The sequence below is a fragment of the Haliotis cracherodii genome, unplaced genomic scaffold (genome assembly GCF_022045235.1).
Source record: "Haliotis cracherodii isolate W230 unplaced genomic scaffold, xgHalCrac1.p SCAF_8, whole genome shotgun sequence".
NCBI lineage: Eukaryota > Metazoa > Mollusca > Gastropoda > Lepetellida > Haliotidae > Haliotis > Haliotis cracherodii.
In genome coordinates this window covers 40,042,407-40,068,396 of record NW_027266341.1, presented here as the reverse complement: position 1 = coordinate 40,068,396, position 25,990 = coordinate 40,042,407, and the positions used below count along the sequence as shown (strand labels likewise).

The 25,990-nt window shown below is 42.0% G+C and overlaps 2 protein-coding genes across 6 annotated transcripts in view; one reads left to right on the top strand and one right to left on the bottom strand.

Annotated features, from left to right (window-relative positions):
• LOC139449427 (telomeric repeat-binding factor 2-interacting protein 1-like) overlaps positions 1-9,437 on the top strand; it is a 56,330-nt gene extending 46,893 nt beyond the window's left edge. The window contains exons 8-12 of the mRNA XM_071230815.1: positions 773-851; positions 2,817-2,891; positions 3,947-4,008; positions 5,815-5,929; positions 8,393-9,437. Of these exons, the coding sequence (XP_071086916.1) occupies positions 773-851; positions 2,817-2,891; positions 3,947-4,008; positions 5,815-5,929; positions 8,393-8,523 (462 nt within the window). The 3' untranslated portion in view covers positions 8,524-9,437. The remainder of the gene's footprint in view (positions 1-772; positions 852-2,816; positions 2,892-3,946; positions 4,009-5,814; positions 5,930-8,392) is intronic.
• LOC139449426 (neuronal PAS domain-containing protein 2-like) overlaps positions 8,618-25,990 on the bottom strand; it is a 55,831-nt gene continuing 38,458 nt past the window's right edge. For 2 of the 5 annotated variants that reach the window (XM_071230810.1, XM_071230812.1), the window contains 9 exons: positions 25,530-25,649; positions 24,877-25,063; positions 24,473-24,579; positions 13,932-14,079; positions 13,126-13,319; positions 12,676-12,932; positions 12,439-12,513; positions 11,689-12,322; positions 8,618-11,264 (listed from right to left, as the gene is read on the bottom strand). In XM_071230810.1, coding sequence (XP_071086911.1) covers positions 11,002-11,264; positions 11,689-12,322; positions 12,439-12,513; positions 12,676-12,932; positions 13,126-13,319; positions 13,932-14,079; positions 24,473-24,579; positions 24,877-25,063; positions 25,530-25,649 — 1,985 coding nt within the window. In that variant the 3' untranslated portion in view covers positions 8,618-11,001. The remainder of the gene's footprint in view (positions 11,265-11,688; positions 12,323-12,438; positions 12,514-12,675; positions 12,933-13,125; positions 13,320-13,931; positions 14,080-24,472; positions 24,580-24,876; positions 25,064-25,529; positions 25,650-25,990) is intronic. The other 3 variants (XM_071230811.1, XM_071230814.1, XM_071230813.1) reach the window with 3 other exon arrangements.

The following is a 25,990-nucleotide window of genomic DNA, read 5'->3' as shown; positions in this document are numbered from 1 at the left end:
CCAGCACAAACTACCTCATTCGAAAAGCTTTGCCAGGTGAAAGATTCAAGAAGGTTGTCCGTACCTCGATAAGAGACAGACAGTTGCGATTCAAGGCCTTCTACAATCCTTGTTGCAGTTGTTATGAAGTTTGTTGTGATTACTGTTTAGAAACACCAACTATAAAGACTCAAAGATTCATGACAGGGATTGCAGTAGTATTTTTATGAGAAAGCCATTTCTAACTACTGTCCATTAGGTCTCAAGAGAGCTACTTCAGTTTTAACATTACAAAATAATGTCCAAGTTCAAACCAGCTGCTGCTGCTGCTGCAGCCATTGCACTTTGTTTTGGAAAAATGCGGCATTGGACATTTCAGGGATATTCTATCATGTACATCTTTAGAAACCTGGAAAAGGTACGTGTGACACATTAACCAGTCATATCAAAGGTCAAGATCAGATGAAAGGCTTGTTTAAATGGTAACTCACAGAATATTTACTATATCCAGGCTGGCTTTCATACAGTTGGAGTATTGCTGGGTGCGACATTAAACACAAACAAAACAAACTGGAAGTGACAAGTGTGAAAAAGATCAAAATAGATAGCACCTATGGGTTGTTCCTCAGCATTATGTGAGTAGATTCTTTAGTCTTATACAAACACAATATCATGTGCGTTGACTGGAATCAGACCTGAGACTATTGACTTCAGTCACTGACTTTGTGACTGTCTGCTGTTTTCATGCATGCTGTGGGGAACTGATCATGATGTTGCTCTTTGCCTTGACCAGACTGACTCGACTGATGATGAGGTGAGCCTCCGAAATCCCCACCACTCGGCCAGCAGAACACCATGCAACACAGCCTCAGGTAATCTGATCATACACATGCACTCTGATAACACATGTTTAGACAAACTGGTATACTGATATCACTTGTATAAACCCGCATCATGACATGTACTCTGATACCACATGTTTAAACCTTCCGGTATACTGATATCACTTGCATAGGTACGCACCATGACATGTACACTGATAACACGTTTCGACCTACCGGTGTACTGATATCACTTGCATAGGCACGCACCATGACATGTACACTGATAACACATGTTTCGACCTACTGGTATACTGATATCACTTGCATAAACACACATCATGACATGTACACTGATAACACATGTTTCGACCTACCGGTATTCTGATATCACTTGCATAGTTACGCACCATGACATGTACACTGATAACACATGTTTAAACCTTCCAGTATACTGATATCACTTGCATAGGTACGCACCATGACATGTACAATGATAACACATGTTTCGACCTACCGGTGTACTGATATCACTTGCATAGGCACGCACCATGACATGTACACTGATAACACATGTTTAAACCTTCCGGTATACTGATATCACTTGCATAGGTACGCACCATGACATGTACACTGATAACACATACACTGATAACACATGTTTAAACCTTCCGGTATACTGATATAACTTGCATAGACACACGTCATGACATGTACACTGATAACACATGTTTCGACCTACTGGTATACTGATATCACTTGCATAGGCACGCACCATGACATGTACACTGAAAACACATGTTTCGACCTACCAGTGTACTGATATCACTTGCATAGGCACGCACCATGACATGTACACTGATAACACATGTTTCGACCTACTGGTATACTGATATCACTTGCATAGGTACGCACCATGACATGTACACTGATAACACGTTTCGACCTACCAGTGTACTGCTATCACTTGCATAGGCACGCACCATGACATGTACACTGATAACACATGTTTCGTTCTACTGGTATACTGATATCACTTGCATAAACACACATCATGACATGTACACTGATAACACATGTTTCGACCTACCGGTATTCTGATATCACTTGCATAGTTACACACCATGACATGTACACTGATAACACATGTTTAAACCTTCCGGTATACTGAAATCACTTGCATAGGTACGCACAGTGACACATACACTGATAACACATGTTTCGACCTACCGGTATTCTGATATCACTTGCATAGGTACGCACCATGACATGTACACTGATAACACATGTTTAAACCTTCCGGTATACTGATATAACTTGCATAGACACACGTCATGACATGTACACTGATAACACATGTTTAAACCTTCTGGTATACTGATATCACTTGCATAGGTACGCACCATGACATGTACACTGATAACATGTTTAGACCTTCCAGTATACTGATATCACTTGCATAGACACACGTCATGACATGTACACTGATAACACATGTTTAGACCTTCCGGTGTACTGATATCACTTGCATAGGTACGCACCATGACATGTACACTGATAACATGTTTAGACCTTCCAGTATACTGATATCACTTGCATAGACACACGTCATGACATGTACACTGATAACACATGTTTAGACCTTCCGGTATACTGATATCACTTGCATAGGTACGCACCATGACATGTACACTGATAACATGTTTAGACCTTCCAGTATACTGATATCACTTGCATAGACACACGTCATGACACATACACTGATAACACATGTTTAGACCTTCCGGTGTACTGATATCACTTGCATAGACACACGTCATGACATGTACTCTGATAACACATGTTTAAACCTTCCGGTATACTGATATCACTTGCATAGGCATGCACCATGACATGTACAATGATAACGTGTTTAGACGTACAGGTATACTGATATCACGAACACAAATATTTACTCACTACATCTACAAGATTCTTGTCACACTAAGATACAACACCTTGATTGTTATGTTCCAGACTCTAAGAAGATGCGTGGCGGCAACTCGAGGTGGAGATTAGAGCACTGTGACACAGAATCACAACAGTCTCAAGGTATCACCCCGTTTAGCTCAGCTGACCAAAACTTGCACCTTAACTTTTAGCATTTTCAAACTGTAGAGAAAACAACAGTAGAAACTAACTGATGTTAGCCCCCATCCACAGACAAGCAGTTTTGAGAATAACAAATAGTGTACCTGTCATTTAATTCAAAACCAGATCCCTGTTTCACAAAGGTATTGTAAGAGCTATGACTGACATTAGTCCATGTTGAGGTGATGGTAGTTACAAGAGTCATAGCATTACAATTGCTTTGTGAAATGGGAGTGGATTATTTGGAGGTATTAATTCAATGCAAATCCTTGAAGCAAATTGCTGAATTAGGTGAAGAATCACTAATAACGGCCTTTGTGCAAAGTATAAGGTTGTATACATGTACTAAAACATGATTGTCAAATGCATGGTTCTTCAGGATTAGATATAAAGATAAGGCAGATCTGAAGGACATGAAGTCAACCATGAAAGGTTTAGTTTTACCCTTATATAAAACAATTCAAATTTATCCACCTTTTATGAAAGTTAAGTTTAGCAATTGTTTTGATGTTTGTTCTCGTTCCAAGGTCATGGTCATTCGACACATAATTTTCTTTAGGGAATCGTTGTTCAACATCTGTCCGACAAATGCAAACCGATGAGAGTCATTCATCAAGTTATTGCTAAATATTCTTGAAATGTGAATTAATGCAATGCAATATTTAGTTTTCTTTCAATTGTAAATTTATGAAACATTTTTATTAAGTGTTTTGTTTTGTTTTTATTATAGTTTAGTTATGGCATTGGTTTTGCCCAGATCTAACCTTGTAATGACACTGTGTCAGCCAAGCACACCACTGCTCTGACTACTTCATCACATCCCGACCATTGTCCTATCCCTGTTTTACAAGTGTGTGAAGCTTCCCCTTCCCTGGTGCAGTAAGGAAAGACACATTATTTCTGAAAAATAATGTTTTGCACCATAATACAATGAAGAAAAAAGCACAATTATATGTGACTGTGGAATATATATGGTCAGTTGATTTGCTAACAGTATCCTGTGTACCTTGTTCCAGAGGGAGACCACAGTGCAGCTGACCTGCTCCAGGCAGTGGAGGAGACATGCTTCCACCTCAAGGTAGGACTGTCCATAGCAGGGTGGAGCCTCAGGGACAGCCCTGTACGTTACATCTAGCTAAGGTAGAGTTTCTGTGCAAGGAGTAGGACCTCTTAATACCAACTTCTTCGAGAGGCGTTTAGAAGTTGGAGTACTAAATGATGATGAGATATATGGATGAACAAGTTCTTTATTACAATTAGGAGCAGCGTTTGGGTGTAGGTTCTAACACCATTATCAAGGAAGTGATGTACAGAGTATGGTTGACATTTGACAAGCATATATACAGGTATGAGGCAGTGTTTATACTGTTGAGTAGATGTAGTTACACTGGAGTGGAGCCTACAACACAAGGGGTGATATAAGGTAAATATCTTACAGTTAAAGCCAGTAATATAAACAAAAGGATTTTGACTGATTTGGGTCTTTGGGGAGTTAATGGTATGCAGTGGGTATGTAATAGCCTTGATCACGGTTGACTGACAGTTTGAGTTTTTCTATGTTGATGGCTTCTTGATTTTTTCTGATTTTCTGTTCTGAATGCTGTGACTTCTCTTGAAAACCATGCACTTCGATGTTGGCCTGTTCCTTTAGAGTCTCTGGATTTACAGTCCCAAAGTAGGGGAGGCTGATCACAAAGGCTGCAGATTGTTGACGGGGAGATTTCTCGAGACACCCGTCCAACAGTCTAATTAGTCAACGTTCACTAACCTGCCTCTCATCAAACTGTTGACATAACACTGAGTACTCCAGACATACGCCAGCCAGGCTATACTGTTAGAGAAACACGCTACTCCAACCCCCTCCCCACCCGCACCTTGTCAAAAATCACTGTTCCCCTTTCATCACGCCACTTCCTAATTATCAACAATAGGCCCTGCAAAAGTAGCTTTGATCTTTGGTAATCACATCAACAGGGTGTCACAAAACTTTCCAGACACAGTTAAAGCTATTGTTAGCCTTTCCAGATTTACAGTAGTCGAAGTAGGAACATTACAAATTTAGATTCAATCCATTGAAAGCTTATTTTTTTTTAATTTATCCTATTACACACTATTCATTATTTCTTTCTTTTTCAATCCTATGTAGAAACATGCTTGAACAAAGTTTCCAACTTCAAAAACTATTCACCCAAACCCTTCCCAGCATCACCATGGTTACCACCCAGAGATTGCGATCAAAGTCTCAAGACACAGAGAATGTTAAGTTCAGTTCTCTTTCTCTCTGTTTGTCTCTCTCTCTTTCCCCCCCCTCCCTCTCCCCATTCTCGAAATTGTTGATTGTCCCTCTTCTCAGATAAAGGACCTGACATACGAAGACGAAGTTACGAATCCCAATTCCATGGCATATTGTTTGATAGCTCAATAACTCCTCTAGTATAAAGACAGATAAGATAGAGTAGGACTTGCTGTAACAATCACATGATTTGTTATTTTGAATTGGTGAAGGCCGATTGTCATCTTCTCATGACCCTTGTTTGTACTTTGTTCCTCGTGTTTATGATAGAATGATTTTGGTCAGAAAATCTTCCTGTCTATAGTGTTTCATCACAATTGTCATGGAAGACAGATCACGTTGAGTCGGAGAGGTTACATTTGTGAAGCAAGCAAAAGAGTTTATTCAATAGAACTGCTATCATTCCATACTATGTCAATGAAGTCTACAGATTTGATATTGCTGTCTCCTAAATTTCAAAGATAAGGCTTCTTGCATTAATTTCCAAATCTGTTTAGGCTTGGGGTCAGCACTCGCATTAGTTTGATGATGCATTAATTTCATGATTTACAGTATTTAATTCATTGTTTATTTGGCAAATGTATTTTTCAGAGATTTGGCAAGAGTTTGGGTCTTACATTACAAGAAGTGCTGTACGCACTGTACATCAACAGTGGCAGTGAAGATGATGCTTTGCACTGGATCCGATTTGGTGTGGACACAGAAGGTAGTGTTGTACAAAGCTTTGCTGAGGTATATATTTACATTATGGCCTTGTGGTTGTCTAACTATCACACACCATAACCTGTGTCGTCCCAACATGTCCCCGGCGTGGTGGAGACATAAGTCTCAACAGTTTCTGGCTGAAATCAAGGGCATTTCCAGCCTGCAGCAAGGACCAGACAGAGGATGGGTTTGCAAGCTCTCACTCACCATCTCCAATATGAAAGCATTGTATAGTTTAAAGAATATAACATTATTTAAGGTGTTAAAGGGGCACTGATCTAACGCAATTCCCCGGGACTGGTTGTTGCCTTTGTTATTGTTTTTTCCCAGTGAGTACCCGGATGTATAGCAGAAATCTAGACTAGTTCTCGACCTCTGCTGCGCCATTCGTAAGCGCATTAGTCACTTTTATGGGTATTAATAAGGGTGTATGGGCTCATTGATCAACAAAATGAAATACAGTTTTCGAGATAATAAGGAAATGTAGGTATCTTTGCGGGTAGCATCGGTAATGGTGATGAAGTTTTGATAAGTCCCTTGCTTGGTAATTTTGCGATTTTCGTTTACACTATTCTGACTTGCAACTCAAAGTAAATATTTCACCTGAGCATTGCTTTTTTTATTGTGTGTATATTTTTTTACTGTCAAATGTGTAACAAATTTATTAAACGTCTAAATATTCAGTTATTTTACAAAGTGACTGAAAAACATTTCCATCTGTATTATTATGATAACGAATTCCAAACATTTTGATGTTTAATGTCATCACCAAGAGACTGAAAATGTTACGTTTCTAATCCTACATAATAATCTGTTGTGATGTTTGTAGGCTCTTTTGATCGTCTTAATCAATCTGGACAGATATTTTAGTCAAAATGACTGAATTATTTACACATTTTATAATTGCCTGAGAGAATCACATTTTACAAATTGACGGTAATATATACACGCTTACAAAGGAAATGACCTGTGAAAACAACGTCTATCGCTCATTGAAGAATTTCCCAACCAAGACGTAGAGAAACAAGAACGAATCGGTTCAAATGAAGGAAAACAAAATGCAAATATCATAATTACAACCTACCAAATTTATGTGTAGAAATTTTAGGCATCTTCCTTGTTCGAGGAATGTATCCGTGAATATCCACACAAAGGAACAATATCCCATTCATCTGCAGCTGTACAAAGAAACTTATTCGATGTCACGTGTCTCAGTAACAATCAAATATTTGGTGATATTATAACCCGTGTTCGATTCTAAACTGATCACTTGGATTGTTTCAGGTGTTTTACATGGGTGTCAAGTCTCAATGGTCGGCTGAGAAAGCCCACGTGACAACTATTTTCATAACGTCCACGGTTCCTAAAAAATACATTGAGTGATAGATAACAATGATCAATCAATCAACGTATTATCAGTTAACCCTTTGAACAAAGTATGTTGTTTTTACATCGGCACTTCACGCCATGATATGAGTGTATTCCCTTTGTTTTAGTAAACCTAGACATGTAAACACTCACTCTTGACATATCCACTGTGCAAGATAACTGTGATTAATCAATCAACGTATTTTCTATTAATCCTTTGATGACTAGGAACGATCCATTGATTTACAAAAAAAAGTAAATCAACTGATCATTCATCTCTTGCTGGTCTGCCACGTGCATATTACATAACACACATTTCACCTTACTTCAAACCTGGATTTAGATTGAATAATTACCCCAGACACAATAAATGCCAAATGGGAACCTTTGTCAGGTAATCTAAGTGGTGCTACCACTAATTGTACCTGTAATAAATTCATTAACTGAGCATCAAGTGAATGACGACAAATACACAAGTGTAGGGTTATACGAGAAAACGTGGATGACAACAAGGGAGTAGTAATCGTATTATTGACGCAAGCCGAAATCCGAAAGTGCTTTCACTGCATGGATACTTTTTTAGTATTAAACCATCTGGGGTATTTCCAAATGACGACATCCGATGAGCTCCGCTGTTCTTTTTGTCTGTTTAGGCTGAAGAAATTAATTAACATGCGCCCTTTGTCGAAATCTTTATAGATCACAGTTAACCAATCAGTGTTTTATACAAAAATGCGTAAAACAAATATTGCCTCCAGCCTCCAAGTTTATTTAGCTGTCCTTGCAGACGGAAGCCCAGTCTCTGGTCACGCTCAGCTGCGTTGCGTATCATCCGGGTACTCACGGGGGTGGGAATTGCGTTAGATCAGTTCCCCTTTAAGTGGAATTAATTAATTTCCTTGTTAAAATGTCTTTAGAGCTTATCTGCTTAAAAAAAAATTGAGTAAATATATCACAGGCACATTGTATGTCCTATTTTGGTTTTGATAATATGAAGTCAGAGATCACAAAGCAATGACTTTAACTGGAGTTATCACAAACTGTAAGAATTGTATTGCTGTGGCACAAACCCAATCCTGACATTCTGTATCTGCAGGGTACCCGGCCTGGAGTCAGAAGGATGATGAGATATTGCTGGGCACCGATGAGGACAACATGGTTGCCCTGGAGATGAAACATGGACCAAAGCGCTTGATGTCCCGTAGAGCATTCATTGAGGGCATATGAGCAGAAGTTAATTGTCAGAAATTATTGACCAGAATGAAACCTATGTTACATTTCAAAATCTTTATTCAAAGTATATTTACATATTTTGAACATTGATAAATAATGTCATCTTCATGGTTATATTTACACAACGGGGGAATGTACAAATATTTTATTTTTTTATATTTTTTTTATTGAAGGTTTGGGGCACAAAATACTTTCATATATACACTTTGGCAACATTGCAGTATACGCTTGAAAAAGAACCCTTGTTCTTTCATGACAAATCTCAAATCCCCTGAGTAAGGCCACTCATTTTTTAATTCTATGCAAACAAGCGATGGAATGTTAAATACATACACTGGATGAATGGTTGAGAAAGGGTCATGTGTAGCTGATGAATGGTGAACATACAGACATGATTTTGTCATTGCAATAAATATGCAGTTATCTAAACAAAACAAATTTGTTTTGTGGATTCTCAAGCTAATATATTCTTTTGATTAATTGTCATATGCCCAAACACTTTAATCTAATAAAAATCAGATCCTAGTTCTCGTTATTGACAAAGATCTGAGGACATCTCATATGACCTTTCAATCTGATCAGGAAAGTGACAGTTGGAATGGATTTTCTAATCATGCAACACAGGGTATTCCAAACGACCACTGAATCCATCAAAATCATGGTCTGTGTCTCACTTCTATGGGATAAACATTAGAATGGAGAGACTTTGCATTGCCCAGATTGTATGCCAGTACATTGGATATCTATTAGGCATTCTAGATTTGTATTTGTTCAGTTGTCATTTTGAACATGAGAAAGCTGCCTTCTGGGATGTCCTCCGATGGTAATACGTATACGTATCAGAAACAAATGCTCCATGCCAGCTTCTTGCAAATGATGAAATGTATATCTACACTGTCATAATTAAAGGCACTTCATCAGCAAAGTTGGTTGGCTTTTTAGTTAGATGATGTTGATCTAATAATTTACTACTATGAATTGGACCAAAAAGAATCAAGTAATTTCCAGATCACAATAAGTCCCCGTTTTCATGTCACCATGGAGCTCTCTTTTTCTCCCCCATTGTCAGTAGGCATCTTTAAATATGTACAGATATAGTTTCCAATTTGTGATATGAGTATTACCATATAGGAAAATATACTGCTTCAGCATATACAGTGCCTTATTCTGTTAAAGGGTGCTGACAGCGATTCCTTAATTCAGATCCATGACTCAATAAAACTTGAGTCAGGATTTCAATGTAGAGCTAGGTTACCTGTAAAACCTCAAGCTGCTTAAAGGTCAGATTTTTACCTCCTAAATGACCACATTTCTTTATAAAAATATTCACAGCCACATTTGGGATATCACACAATATAAACAACTTGATTAATATTTCATACAAGAGATCCTAAGATAATGATGTGACCTTCATCTTGACAGAATATGTGGAAGGATTTTTGCATAAATGTAACCACAAACGTTTTAGTGAGATTGTCTCATGACATGTGCCAGAATTCACAGGGTCCTTTATTGCTACACTGAATAATCGGTCACAAGGACATCAAATTGGACCTGGACATTTGATTTGTGGGATATTTTAGTAACATGAAAAAATACAGTTCCATGTCAATGAACTTTGGAAAATCACCAGTTTCTAACAAAACCTTGCCTGCTTAAAATATCTAAACTTGATAAATAAATTAATCTAAGCCTGTTGTCCTGAACTTATGAATGTTCATGCACTATTTTCTTGGGATTGCTAACATACTCAGTATGGTGGGTCTGCACCAAACTCTAACCAATGCACCTGCCCAAAGTCTGATGGATGACATCCAAGTTACCCAGGTATTCTTTTTGTCATTCAGATATTAAAAAATTTAGTCAGCCACAAGGGTGCAATGTGATCAGGATTATTGGGAGTAGAATGACAAAGCAATCACAACAAAGCCGTGCATTGTCTTAAGTAGCCATGGAATGTACAAGTTGGGTTTGCTCTCAAGACGGTGGAGACTACAGTTTTGAGGAAAATGTTGTAACAATAACAACAAACCTTTGCACATTTCAGACATTATTCAACTAATTGAATGGCCAAAATATATTTATGCAAGTTGTCAAGTGAAACACTATATACAAGTGAGGTGGTACCCCTTATTATGAGTTCGGGAACAGGATAAATGATTCACAGTGTGGATCTCAACATGATGTATCGTGGGCTGGAATACATGGTTGATCATATGTTCTATGACCATAGTGGATAACAACTTTTCTCAATAGTCATTAATCTTACAGTTCATGAATTCTGTTGAAATACTGCCTCAGTCACAGGGTTTTGCTGTGAGGTATCCTCCTACAACCAAACACTACTGGAACCTTGGAAGATTTGTCCACCCTGAGAAGTGCTGTATCAGACCTATGGTGAAGATCAGCATCCTTATCACTTAAAGTGAAGTTCAAGTCATCAAAGGCTTGTGCATACAACTTGACGATAGACTAATTGTCTGACATTTCTTGATTATTGAAATTGACATCATCAGCCTCGGGGACGATCTGGAAGGGAAGACATGGCTGCAGCTGATGCTGTTGCACTTGCTGAATCTGCACCTGTTGATGCAGCTGAATTTGCTGTGGCTGTTTGATAACACTCAGTGTGCTCATCTGTGGGATCATCATGACCTGCTGCCCTGTAGCAGCCATGGTCATGGGTTGGACCTGGGGCTGAAGGATGAGTGAGTGGGAGGAGTCTGGCGGAGGACCTGCATAAGACACACAATTCACTCAGTACCAGTGGTGGGATCATGTGTGGCAACTTCTAGATACAAGTATTGGTCACAGTCGCACACTAAGTAAAAACTAGTGATTTATATCGTAAATGTTTGCTTCAATAAATATTACACCAAACACGAATTAGTAGTGAAATTTAGGAGTGAAAACAAATATTTTCATAAATTGCGCCATACTTGACGCTGCCATATGTAAATCGTCAGTGTGCCAGGTATTTTGCCATCCTGTCACCACTGTTAAAAGTACATGCATATGCGTTGGTTTGCACAGTTGGTGTATCATCCCTACTTATTACTACTTTGCACTGCAGAGATGGAGAGAGGCCGAGTTACTATGGTGGGTGCAGTGTGAGGCCGAGTTACTACGGTGGGTACAGTGTGGTGCTGCTAGAGTTACCTTGAACTACAGGGGTGGAGAGGTGCTGAGCTGCCAGAGTGGGACTGTTACCTTGAACTTCAGGGGTGGAGAGGTGCCGAGCTGCTAGAGTGGGACTGTTACCTTGAACTACAGGGGTGGAGAGGTGCTGAGCTGCCAGAGTGGGACTGTTACCTTGAACTTCAGGGGTGGAGAGGTGCCGAGCTGCTAGAGTGGGACTGTTGCCTTGAACTACAGGGGTGGAGAGGTGCTGAGCTGCCAGAGTGGGACTGTTACCTTGAACTTCAGGGGTGGAGAGGTGCTGAGCTGCTAGAGTGGGACTGTTACCTTGAACTACAGGGGTGGAGAGGTGCTGAGCTGCTAGAGTGGGACTGTTACCTTGAACTATAGGGGTGGAGAGGTGCTGAGCTGCTAGAGTGGAACTGTTACCTTGAACTTCAGGGGTGGAGAGGTGCCGAGCTGCTAGAGTGGGACTGTTACCTTGAACTACAGGGGTGGAAAGGTGCTGTGCTCGTGTGAGTTGCTCTGTGATCTGTCTCAGTTCCTCTTGTTGGTGTCGGATGGCATCCTGAAGCTGTTCAGACTTGTGGAGCAACTGGTCATGTAGAAGGCGTTGTGCCCGAGTCATAAAGATCTGTGGCTGCTGAAGAAGATTCTGAAACACAAGTATTATTTATTTATTGTCCATAAAATATTTCATGATTCCACATTTATCCAACTTCAAAAAACACTCTTCATGATCTGGACCATGTGTCAGTGTCTTAATCTCACCTCCTGAGGACTCATGACTGGCGCTGGTGACAAAGATGGAACCACACTAACTGCATCTCCCATTGATACCCGGGACTGAAAATACATCAATCACATCCAAGCTTTCAGTGTCTTTTGCTATTTATGACAAAATATTTCACATCTCTTAAGATATTATATATCCATGCTGTAAACCTTCCTCTTAAAAATGAAAAAATAGCTCAGCCAAAAAAATCTGATGAAGCCTGATCAACTCACCAGCTGATTCTGCTGGACTGCCAACATGCCATGAGGCAGGCTCATTATGTTGACTGGCACCATTCCCCTTGGGAGCACATGGGGTAGTACTGGTGTTGATGGGGATGTTGTTATCTCCTGCGCTGTCTGGGACTGTGTGGGCTGCTGCTGTAGATATGTCTGTAGGTTGCTAGTTAGTGGTTTACTGGAGATGCCCCGATCAAGTTGTGTGGAGTGAGGCATCTGACTACTTTCTGACACCTCTAATTGATTGACACCTGAAGAAAAATGATATACTGATTAAACCTATCAACAAGCAGACCAGTGACAGACTCCTTTAACTTCTTTCATAAAGATCAGACGGTACAATGTATGAAAAGATACCATAACACTGTTTAGTAACAATCAGAATTTCCATTCAAAAAGTCTTTCTGAACTGACACACTCGCAACGGAACCTGGTCAACATTACCTGTGACAGTGGCATCAGGTGTCTCTGATTGGACAGCAGCAGAGAGTTGGTGTGAGGCTGGTCCAGATGTCACTGAACACGATGGACTGTGCTGGCCTTTCTCCATCTCAGTCTCATCCACTGACACCATTTCAGAGTCTTCCTCCTCTGTCATCCCCATCTCTTTACGAATACTGCTGCGAACCTCAGAGAAGCTGTATAGGAACAACAGCATCACAACATGTAAACCCTATGCTGTTGTCATTCATTCTTCTATATTTAAGATACTGAAGTCCAAGGAATCACATTTTATTTGAACCAAAGGAATGGAGGCGTTTAGTTTGAGTATGTTTTGTTTTACGCCGCTTTTAGATATATTCCAGCAATATCATGGTGGGGGACACCAGAAATGGGCTTCAACCACTAGGCTACCCCACCGCTCTGTGTGAAGATGGAACTATAAGAGATCAAGTACTGCTCTGGAACCAATCTGCACAAAGCATCATGCAAGTTTGTAACTTTATTGATGAGAAGTTCTGATATAGACTACAATTCGTGCGTAAGGCTATTGATAATCAATATTTTCATACACAAGATGTTTGTGTGAAAAGACATTTTATTTATGTGGTATCAAATTGAAATAGACACTTGATTTTCACCAATCAGTATCAAGCAATCTTCAGTGTCATGGTACAATGACAAACCAGTATGTTATTGTCAGCTTTTATTTTTTTTGACACTATACAAAGGAAAACAAAAGTAGTATGCCATTGGACTGTGGTTAAGATGAGCCTTGACAGGTTACTAGTTATACATGTACAACTCACCTGACAACTGTGTTTGTACAGACAATGAATTCTGGCTTTGAATTCCACTGGTGGTATGTAATATAGTAATGTGTCTTGAGCCAGATCCACTGCTGGCCCTTGGTAAGGAAGCGATAGTGACAGGAGGTGCCCTCACCAGTCTGCATCACTGCAAGTACCAGAATGTTACACCCATCAACCACTGGCAACAGGCGGCTAAGATGCCTGGCACGCACGCACACACAAACACACAGACAGAGCAAGTACCAGACTGTTGCACCCATCATCCACCGGCAACTGCAGGCTCTCACTCAAACACATATTGTAAGCAGGCACTGAAAGCTTCACCACAGCAGCACTCAATATTGTACAGGCAGTACTCTAACAAGAATTGTAAACTTATAATTGTTAATAATAAAATTGGATTTCTTCAGACATTTTGATGGGACAGTATAACATTTGTTCCTGAAATATATGGAAACAGTAGCATACTAGGGGTGCCTGAAAAGTTCTGAGCCTAATAGTCATGCAATTCGGCCATGACGACAACAGACAGGTTGTGCACAGATGCATTGTCCTGTGGGACAACACACCTTTAGTAAGCTTATTATTTCTGACATTGAGCCTTGATATTCACATAGTTGCCTAAAGAGAATAGGCATAATATTGGCCATTAATGGATTTGCCTTCTTCTTTGGCTGATTGTGGCGAACACAACACAAATCCATGGTTACAAGTCATTCAACAAAATCTGCAGGATCTGCTTTAAAGAGAAAAATTACTTCCCGTGAGATACCATGAACTTAGAGAAGATCAGGAGCCTGAAACCTTTGTCATGCCAGACATTCCTCAGTGTCCTCTTTAGATGTGCCTCGTGTATTGGCCATGTGACATGTGGTGAGTCGCTGATCATCTATAATCAGATCATCTTCAAGGCTTCTTCCCTTCCCACCTCTTGGTAAATGGAGGAGCATCATCCCCTAAACTTGACACTTGTCTGAATGGATGGATGTTGGAGTTGGCCCGTCAAGAGGAGATACTTGGTCAATTTACATCAACAGAGAATACACAGTCGCTTTGATGTCTGTGTGTATGTGTATTTCATTTAAATGCAGCTGTAAGATTGGAAAGTATTGTTCTAAAACATGCACACTGTATTACATACACATAAAAAAAAAGTTTAACACACACACCCCAACCACCCCAGAAATTGTGTATGGTAAATAACATGAACAGAGTGAAGTTGGAGAAAGCATTATGTTTGTAGAGCTGAGAACAAACAATATAATTTTGAGGCAGACTGAAATTTCAATTGAGAACACCAGTGCTGTTTTTACCACAACACCTTCTATAAGTATAGCACTGCTAATATGGAACAACGATAAATTATTGTACATATTGAATAAAAATGTGTATTAATGTCCGTGTCAAAAAGTTTAATAACAGGTGGGGCCAACGCATGCCCGGATGACAGCCTCGACCTTTTTCCTCATCCCTCCAATCATCTCAAGGGGAAATGGCACCCATTCATGATGCAAAGCTGCTGCCAATTCATCCAGATTGTGTGGAGGAGGGTCTATTGCCTGCACTCTATGCCCAAGAATGTCCCACATGTGCTCTATGGGGTTAAGATCAGGACTCATTGCAGGCCAAGGTAGAGTTGCAATGGCGTTGTTTGCCAAATATGCAGTCACAACTCTTGAACGGTGGGGTCTAGCGTTATCGTCCATGAACAGGGGTCTTGATGCCAGAGGGTCAAAATGAGGAACAACAACTGGTTCCAGAACTTCCCAGATGTAAAGTTCAACATGGGGATTGCCCCATATAATCACAAGGTCTAGCTTGCAATCGTGGGATTGCACATCCATATCATCACAAAGCCACCACCAAACGGAACAGTTGGTTTAATGTTCTCGGGGGTGTATGCTGTACCTTGGTGCCTCCACACTCTCGTTCGGCCATCATTCACATGCAGCTGAAACCTGATTTCATCTGACCAATAGATACGTATCCATGTTCTGAGGTTCCACCCTTGGTGTGCCAAACACCATTGTAATCACAGTCTCCGATGACACTGTACCAGTAGGGGGCTTTTGACAACTCTTTGGGCCCTATTTCCAGCAGCTCTTACACAATTCCGCAGACGTCTATGGGGTAACCAATTATACCTCAGGTAGGTGCCCATCGCAGTAATATCTTGTTTTCACGTCGTGACGTCACAGGAAGGCGTCCTATACGTGGCAGGTACTTTACTGAATTGGTTTGGGCGTGTTTTCGCACTAGTCGGCTGATTACTGAGTAATGGTAGCCCAGTTGACGTCCAATCGCCTTGAAAGACATTCCTGCGGCATGCATACCAATGATTCTCCATCTTAGTGCATCAAATAATCTCCTTCTTGCCATTTTGAGACTTGAGGATGACACAAATCAGTTTACACTGAGTGAACATACTGTTTTTTTGCTGAGTGCTAGGCAGGCATGATGCATGTGCAAAACACGGGAAATTGGGACGTCACATTATTCGGATAAAACAACATTAATATTATTAGTACTGCCATCAACATTAAGCATTAAAATAGTATTATCATACACAATATTAGGGGGTGCTTAACTTCTTTTTTTTATGTGTATACATCCTTCCTCGTTAGACTCAGAACTTTTCAGCCACCCCTTGTACCTCGCCTGGTTTTTTCAACCAAACAGAAAACTTGGCATACAAGGTGGTATGTGTTTAAGCAGAAATGTCCACCAATGCTGTACACTCGGCTCAATCAACACACTGAACATTCAAGTCACTAGCTACAGTTGAAGCAAGCTGGCAAATGCGCTGTTCCACCAGGCACATGGATTTTCTGCCCAGTCAATTCCTTCTGTCCACATTGTGAGGCATTACAAAGAGATGTGTTACTCAGAGGTACCCTGCACTCTACTTACGGAAAGGACTACAAACAGGTGTGTTGCAATAGGAAAATCACTTGCAAGCAATGTACAGCAATTCACCTTACAACAGGGCGCTAACTTTCAGTCATACCGAGGTCGCCAAAATGATGGCTCTGTTCGACAGCAGAACAAGAAATTCTTGACTGGACGCGCCCTAGGTTAAACATAGTACCATGGCACTGTAGCTCACCTATATGTGTAATCAGCATTTCAAGATGTTAAGAGAGAAACACTCAACAGTCTGGCTCAGCACTGATATTCAAATAGTTTCTGCATAAATACTGCCACTAATTGACAAATATGAAACGAACATTTCAACAATGCTTCTTACTCTCTTACACTTTCAAATTTATTATACGGACAAAGAGTTTCAGCAAATTTGGTTCACCATATTCAAAGAAAAATAGTTTCACAGCACAGCATCTTAACTGGATATAACGGGTTGCAGTCAGCACATGATATTGTATCAACAATGTTCTGCACAAATACTGAGGACTAAAGATTCAAACAAAATATGAGTCATCATAAGGAGAAACCATTCATGCCAAAGTTCAGCTCTCATGCTGGTGATTTCAAGGGGGAAGATGTTTACTAATCCAAATTAAGTCAAAACAAGGTGAAAATTTATAATAATGCAAGAAATGAATCTGTTGAAACTAAAACCCCAAATATGTCTCAGTAATGGCAAAACATAGATTTTTCAGTATGAACGCTGAGGTAGCTCTAATTCAAACCGCTTGAACAAACTGGGTTGTCATCACTGGTGGGAACAAGCATGTGAAACTTGATATTGTATGAAACTTGTGAATAGTTCTGGTATATGTCTCGCTTTCGCTCTTCAAATACCAGAACTATTCACTCGTTACATAAAAATGATATTTCACGGGAGTGAGTTGAGTATTCTATATTTATGTAACGGTGGAGGGTCTATTGCCTGCATTCTATGCCCAAGAATGTCCCAAATGTGCTCTATGGGGTTAAGATCAGGACTCATTGCAGGCCAAGGTAGAGTTGCAATGGCGTTGTTTGCCAAATATGCAGTCACAGCTCTTGAACGGTTGGGTCTAGCGTTATCGTCCATGAACAGGGGTCTTGCATAAAAATTGGATTCAAAGCTCTTGAACAGATTTAGCAAAATCAAAATATTTTTTACATATGTATACTTATCCTGCATTACTCTGTATTGCATTTACTGCTGTCTTTTGACAGAGAGACGAACTGTGTGAGATCCAGCTGCTGAAGAAAAGTTGTCCCAACCAGTACAGGAAGCAGCGCCCTCTCGGCAGGTGACCCGGAAGTCATGACGTCACATCAAAACACATAACTGCATTAAAAAATAACATCTGAAACTTTGTGGGGAGGCAGTGCCACGAAGGGAGGGCACTTAGACTTCGTAATGCAGGATAAGTATACAAATGTAACAATTATTTAGATTTTACTAATTTTTTTATCTTATCCTGCATTACTCTGTATTGCACATTTATCAGACGGCATGCATGGCAGGCATACCTTCAGATGTGATCCATAATAAACCCCCGTCAAGGTCTGATGAATCTGCACCGCATACAAGTGATGACCGGAACATCTACGACCATTCCTGTCTTCAGGAGTCGATGCAAAAACGAAACACCCAAATAGGTAACCAAAATACAATGTAGAATGAGGCAGGCAGCCAAAAACTAGAACTTACTTAAGAGCGAAACGCAGTAGAGCCCTCTTATCTGAGGTGATAAACACCAGAGAGTTCGACGGGCCCTGCTCGAGGTATCGAAGTATCAGTGGCGTCGGCGGCAATATCTACGACCATTCCCAAGAGCGAATGTGAAACGCAGGAGAGCCCTCTAGCCTGGAGGCGATTAACACAGGTGAGGTCGATGGGCACCACTCAGGATGTTGGAGAATCAGCGGCGATGGCGTTGGCATTGGCGTTGGCGCCGGTGTCAACATCTACCTTTCCTGTCGTCAGGAAACGAGTTGATGCAAAAATATAGGTGACGGAAATAGAATGAGGCGGGTAGCCAAAAACTAAAACTGACCTAAGAGCGAATGCGGAACACAAGAGAGCCGTCTTGTCTGGGGTGATAAACACCATAGAGGTCGACGGGCCCCGCTCAGAATCAGTGGCGTCGGTGATAGGTGACCTGTTGGGCTACAACCAGGGGCCAAAACTGTCAACGCCGGCGACATCTTCCAAGACTACATCACGGAGGTAGTGGTTGGCGAAGGCGGTGTCCGATCGCCAAGAACAGGCTTCCATGAGCGACTGAATGGAACAGTTATACTGTGAAGAACCCTGGTAAATGCGATCACCCTGATCTCGTGGGGAGAGGGTCCAATTCGGCGGCTTCAAAGGCTTTGAGGTTGACCACCCGGAGCCACAGTATTCCTGCTGACCAACGACTGCGACGAAGGGGAGACTGGGAAAAGGTGTTTCCTAGACTTGTGGCAGGCTTTAGATTGACATAGAAAACCTTCACTGCCCTTACTGGCATAATAACGCTCCTCCTCTTCCTCAGCACCCACAACAGATGAGGGGGGAGGGCAGAATGAATGATCAATCAGGCTGTCCTTGGAGTTGATACTTTACGATGAAGCAAGGTCCATGATGAACGGACACAGGACGAGGGCGTGGAGCTCATTGACCCGAGCGGCAGTAGCCACAACCAGTAGCAACACCGTCTTCTTCCTTAGGTCATAGAAGGAAGACGAGTGGAGTGGTTTGAAGGGAGCCGTCCGAAGGGCATTTAAGACCACATTCAGATCCAACGCAGGTGGTCTGAAGACGGAACGAGCGCAGCCTGGCCTGTAGTTTGGGAATTTTCGTCATTCTCCGATCGTCCAGGATGGCAAGAACTGAGTTGATTTCGACCAGGTATGTGGAGATGGTAGAGCCCTTCAACCGACGGGTGCTGCGCAAGTATAGAAGGAACTGCGGAGACGCTGTCATCGGATCCTGGGGTTTGTCTGAACAAAATGCCTGGAACGAGCATCATTTATCATCATACAGTACCCATGTAGATGGACGGTGGGCTGAAGCAATAGCCTTGGTCGCTCTAGTCGAAAAGCCCTTGGCTCATGGGGTTTTCTGCAGATGTGCCAGGCATGAAGACGAAACCAGATAAACCAACTTCTGTCCGGCCACCACGGCGCGACCAAAATCAGTGTCAGGTGCCGAGTGGCCTGGATCTTTGAAGAACCGTGGGAGGGAGAGCTGGAGGCGGAAACGCGTACGCGTCGACTGCCACAGCGGCCGGATCTGGCACCGGTGAAATGTAAGGCGACAGCTGGCAGTTCAGAGATGTGGCGAACAGATCGATGTTTGGGGTGTCGACCGTTTGACATAGTCTGGTGAAAACTACTGGGTGGAGCTTCCACTCGGTGGGAGCCACCTAGTTAGGCCTGGACAGAGCCTGTGCTAGAACATGCTCTCAACCTGGTGAGTGCAAGACAAGCTCCAATTTCTTAAAGTACAGGTCCAGGCTGACCACCAAGTCGAGGAAGCGGAAGGTCTGGTTTAGCAAGGATGGAGAGTGGAGAGTACCCTGGTTCCTCACACACCACACTATGGTGATGTTGTCAGTGGAGATGATCAACAGGGCATGACCGAGAATTCTCTACCTGCAAGTGACGTCCTGGATAAGCGCTTTTATCTCGAGGCTGTTGCTGTGCCAATGGTGTTGATCTCCGGATCACAGTCGGTCACATCGTGGGCTGGTGTGGGCAATCCCAGAACACTAGCCACTGACATGGTGGAAGTGGCAGTGGAAGAGCGGGAAGCCATGGTAGATGAGGTTGTCTACAAGACTGCAAAGTTGAAAAGTCAGCAACAGGGGTCTGCGATCGTGTACCGTCGGGACGATACGTGGAGAGGTGTGCTCGCCTGCGAACCAAACCCCATGTAGATGAAATAAACCAGCTTCACAATCGACAGCCTAGGCATCAACGTAACCGGGTAGTCGGAAGTTGAGGCAATATGTCCAGAAGAGAATGAGGAAATCTGTATAACTGTGGTTCGGGTAGATCGCACCGTACTGCACGAAGTAATGTGATCGTTTCCATCCCCTGAGCATCGTATAAGCACTCCTGTTCTTAAATCGAGGTGACGATGAAGGACGACAACACGATACTAGGCAAGTTGTCTTGCAGGACAGGGGTTGATGGAACGGTCGTGGGACGAAGTATAAACTCGACGCTGTGTCTGGTTCCCTTGCACGCCGTATAGGCGCTATTGTTCTTATAGTGAGGGGGCGATGAAACGAGGTGCCCCGCGACAGCCGTATTGGCAGCGGAGGTCTATCGTTTCCATCATCTGTGCATGGGTGAACTGCGACAGGCGTCTGGTTGAGTGGTTGAGTGGTTGCATCATGCAAACATGTAAGTATGCAAACCAATCTGTAGAAATACATTGCACTGCTCGCCATGGTCAGTGTTGTTGACAGTCCAAGTAGTTGACACATGACATGTAAATCACTCTGCACAGTAGCCGGGAAAGCCGCATTGTAACCTGAAATGAGGTGCAATCTCCACACACAGGCAATTCTCAATGAAATGTCTGGTAGACAAAGAAGTGGTGCACCCGAGTTTTGCGAAAAAAACGCGGGAGCACCGGGGACACCATGGAAAACTCGGGGAGTGCCGAGGAAGAGTCTCTTTGAGGAATGCTGGCGCTAGGGCAGGGTAGAGGAGCGTTGGTGTCGGCAATGTCGACGAAGAAGACAGTGGATGTCGTTGTCGAATGGTAGGGCCGGTGCAGAGCGATATGATACACCGTGATATGCGAGACCAGTCAACCATGATCCTGAGAAGTGGGTACCCGGAAGCCTTATGACGAAGGGGTCAAACAGGCTTAATAAGCCTGAACAGTGAAGATCTGCCAGTTCTGATACAGACGCTGTCCACCAGAAGCTCTTTTCGATGGAAACCCACAGGTCATCTCTCCAAAAGCATGGCGCTTTAAACGACAGAGTTAAGGAGAACGTCGCCAGTGGGCAAGTTGAATCAGACCAAATGTCTATTGGTTGAAAAGATTCCACCAAGGAAGTTGAACGATAGTCATGATCCTGAAGACCTACGGGAGAGCAGCAACAGGAGCGGTGACAATTGCAAGACAACTGTTTCATCTTACTTCCCTGTGTTATGATCTATGAGATGTCAGTAATAGAAGCAGATGTCAGTGGCGCCGGAGAGGCGATTGCCAATGGCGCCCTTTATGCCGAAGCAGGAGATTGGTAGAGATACTCAGCTTGTTGATCTGAGCTTGTTGAAGCTTGTTGATCTGGGCACCGGGAAGGCTGAGGCACCTGAGGTGCCGGAAGTGCCAGAGACTTTGAGGCGCCAGGAGCGCCTGAGGCACTGGAGAGCTTGAGTCGCCGGGAGCGCCAAAGAGCTTGAGACGCTGGAGGTATTGCTTCTCGGGAGCGCCGGAGGAGCTATGCAGCTTGGCTGAGCGCGGCTGCTGACAACTTAGATGGCTGAGGAGACGGAAGACCTGTCCCATTACGGGCCTCACCGGAAGGGGCGATGTTGTCTATAAAGGTGACGCAAGAGTGGTGTAGAAAGACCGCAGTCTCCGAATTGTAAGCCATATCAGGGGGTCGACGAGCACGTTGAGTGAGGTGTGCCCTGGATACTCGTATCAAGTTGAAGGAGCACAGCGACGAAGGACTGCAACATCGTCACTGCCTTGTGAAAGTACAGGGCCCCGACCTGATTTGTGCAGCGAGGCAGAAAATCTGGAATTTAAGTAAAACATAACTATGTGGCAAAACCACAAAGTGCAGGAAGCGACATATAACTCAAAAACTTTGTATTTCATTGAAGTTTATGAGAGCAAACAATTACACTGAAAGGAAGCAAGGCTTTAAATTACCCAAGCCAAAGAAAGAATTCAAAAGTGAGAACACGAAATTACGTGGCCACGTGGTGAATGGCAAAAATGGCGGGAACAACACTGCGCCCGTAAATTTCTGTGACTAGAGCCACAATGAGCGATAAACGTAACAGGCCATAAACAGGTAACACTGTAGCAGCATACGATGAATGTAGAAACATGCAAAATATAGAAACAATAAGCTTTAATTTCCACAAGGGATACAAAGTATGTCCGTCCGTGGAGGTGACAAAGCAGTTATGTGTTTTGGTGTGACGTCATGACTTCCAGGTCACGTGCCGACTGTAAGAGGGCGCTGCTTCCTGTACTGGTTGGGACAACTTTCTTCGGCAGCTGGATCTCACACAGTTCGTCTCTCTGTCAAAAGACAGCAGTAAATGCAATACGGAGTAATGCAGGATAAATTAAAAAATTTGGTTCTCTTCATTGGTGCCTATCAATATTTCGTTACGCGACAGCAAAACCTTTGGTGGAACTATGACTTGTCAAACTTGTTCCACACTACAATAACTAACAATGTACCAAAGTGCTAAACTTATAATTACTTTTACTTTTACTAACTATATTATATAGCAGCAACTAAAAAAGTAAGACATTAGAATATATTGTTCCTGGTAAAATATTTGTTTCAAATTTAATTTCTTCCAACCATTGCACTTATTGAGGTATTACTTAATTGAATCACCTATATCGGTGAAAAACATATTTCTTTCAATTCTGAACAAACATGGCTGAATAATATGCCACACACAAAAATGGCTTTGGACTAGAACTTCAAACAAATTGGGAATGTTCTGTCATCATTGTTCTGTGGGAACAAGTTTCAGCTTCATCATAGCAGTGGTTTGGAGAAGAAGTTCATACCACACAAACAGGCCACAGCATAAGTAGGAAAGTGGTCAAACTGTAGCCAAACGTGGCAAAAGGAAATTGACTGGGCTCAAGATACCTCTTAACTGTGCAGATATTGTTCAATGTCCTGTTAACACCAATTAGCTGAGTGGGAAATATTCTTACCTTGCAGTCTTTTGTTAGACAGAATATTGTTACACATGTATTATCCAACACACAATAATGTAGTGTGAATACTCTACACACGGATTTCCCTTGTCACACAGAGAAGTGCAACTTTCAGGCCTGGAGTGAGTAGTAACAAGCCTGTATAGGTCAATGCCACCCTAGAGTCAATACCCAACATACAACACTCATCCTGTTTCAGTAATTAATACCCTCCATAAAGACCATCATGTAGAAAACATTGTATATACATCACCCAAGGGGTAACTAGTAGAGAATATCCCACATACACCAACCACGGGGTCACCATGAGATAATATCCCACATCACCTGAGGGTTCATCGTAAGACAATATCCCACATTTTCTATGTACGACTCTACATACACAGCTCTCACAGGTAAATCTTGTTTCATTAAGGAGTTAAAGAGAAGACTTTTTCTGTACAGTATGTCTTACTAAATGTTCCCATTAATCAAGTTTCTAGACTGTAGCCTTTGGGCTGTCAAAATAGTGGAGCCTACTTCTGCCCATGCCGATGGATGGCAACAGGAATAAGAATGTCTGGTGAATGAGTCCCTCAGTTGTTACTGTGAAGTGATGAGTGTATTGTGAGCAGCTAACATAGATTACCATTAAGTGGTGGGATCTCCAAGCTCCACAGTCTAGTCGCATGCAGGCAGTGTACAACATACTGACATAGAGGCTGATACTTACACTGCTCGTGGCATCGGGCAATATTGTCCAGGTCATCTGGATGATAGTAATCATACCCTGATGTGCCCAGAAGTTCAAAGGGTAGATAACCTATGACTGGAGGTGCCCTGAAACACAAGCAAGCATCACCTGTTTTATTTCCAACTACATGAAATACTAACGCATACATAAGATATGAAAAACACCTACATCCTACAAGCTACACATAAACATCAACAAAATATCACCATCTTGTGTGTAGCAGGGTCTGCACTTCAGCTGTTGACAAGGGCACACCTAAGTGTGTACTAAGTGAATTGTGGAGCAGATAACGTCGAGACATGCCGAACTTGCAGCTGTTTGTAGTACCTGCTTCAAATGCATAAGCTTCTTAGTATTCTTACAAGATTTACTAAAAGACTTACCTATGATCTAAAAACAAAAATTTCCAGCCTAATGAATGCCTGGATGTGAATTCTGATGCCAGGTCAGTTTGTATTGGCATTTCACGGATGATCTTGGTGGTCTGTAGGCGTACTGTGCAGCAGAGGCAGGTGGAGTCCACAGGGGGAGATCGCATGTACACATAGCTGTCGGTGTCAGACTGGGCATCTACGGCAAAACACAACACAATGACACTGTTGCTATATAGCGCAAAAATTACCACTGTGTGGTTTATCCTGCAGAAACAAAATTATAGGATGTAGTTTTCAGGCGACATTTAGGTGCTTGAGAACCATGTTGTTACCTGTATGTCCATTTACTGTCTTAACACAGAATAACATCAAGCACAAATATAGTTCCTGGTTCAATTACCATCAGCTCACAGCTGTTCCTGCATGAGAGGGATTCCTATATTGAACAAAATAAAGTTGGGGATCATTAATACTTTGTGGGATATTTTTTTGGCAGTCAAAAAAGAGCACACAATTTCATAAAAATATCCCCCAATATATTCATGATCCTACAGTACTTTGTTCAGTGTATATGGATGTAGAAAGAGAGACATTCCATGAGAGACATTGGAACTCACACACCCAGGCAAGTTAGAGTTGAGTGTTGAGTTATGAACACCTACCTTCATCGCCATCCCAGGGGCGGCATGTCCCCGTGAACTCCACCTCCTCAAACACACGGAGGTCTTGAGGGTTTATAGCTCCACACTGGACATGACATTTGAAGGAAATCTGATTTTCTTCTGAAACAAGAACCAAAAATTACACTACAGCCAAGCTAGAGTATTACTGTACTGTATCAAACTTCACAAAGTAGAACACATTTGACTGACACACACAATGGTTGGCAATGTCATAGATAATGGCACAGTAATGAAGGGTAACTCAAGTATTCCTGTCGGGTGGGTATCCACAGTACTAACCTGACCCGTGGTTAGTCACGTGGTATATTGTTTAATGACAACAATTATCTAGAACCCTATGGTTACACATGCATGCATTTCTTTGTGACTTTGCATCCATTCCTTCTGACCTTTGGTTTGAATAAAAAATAAAACTTCAGTTAACTTTAGTGTATGCATGA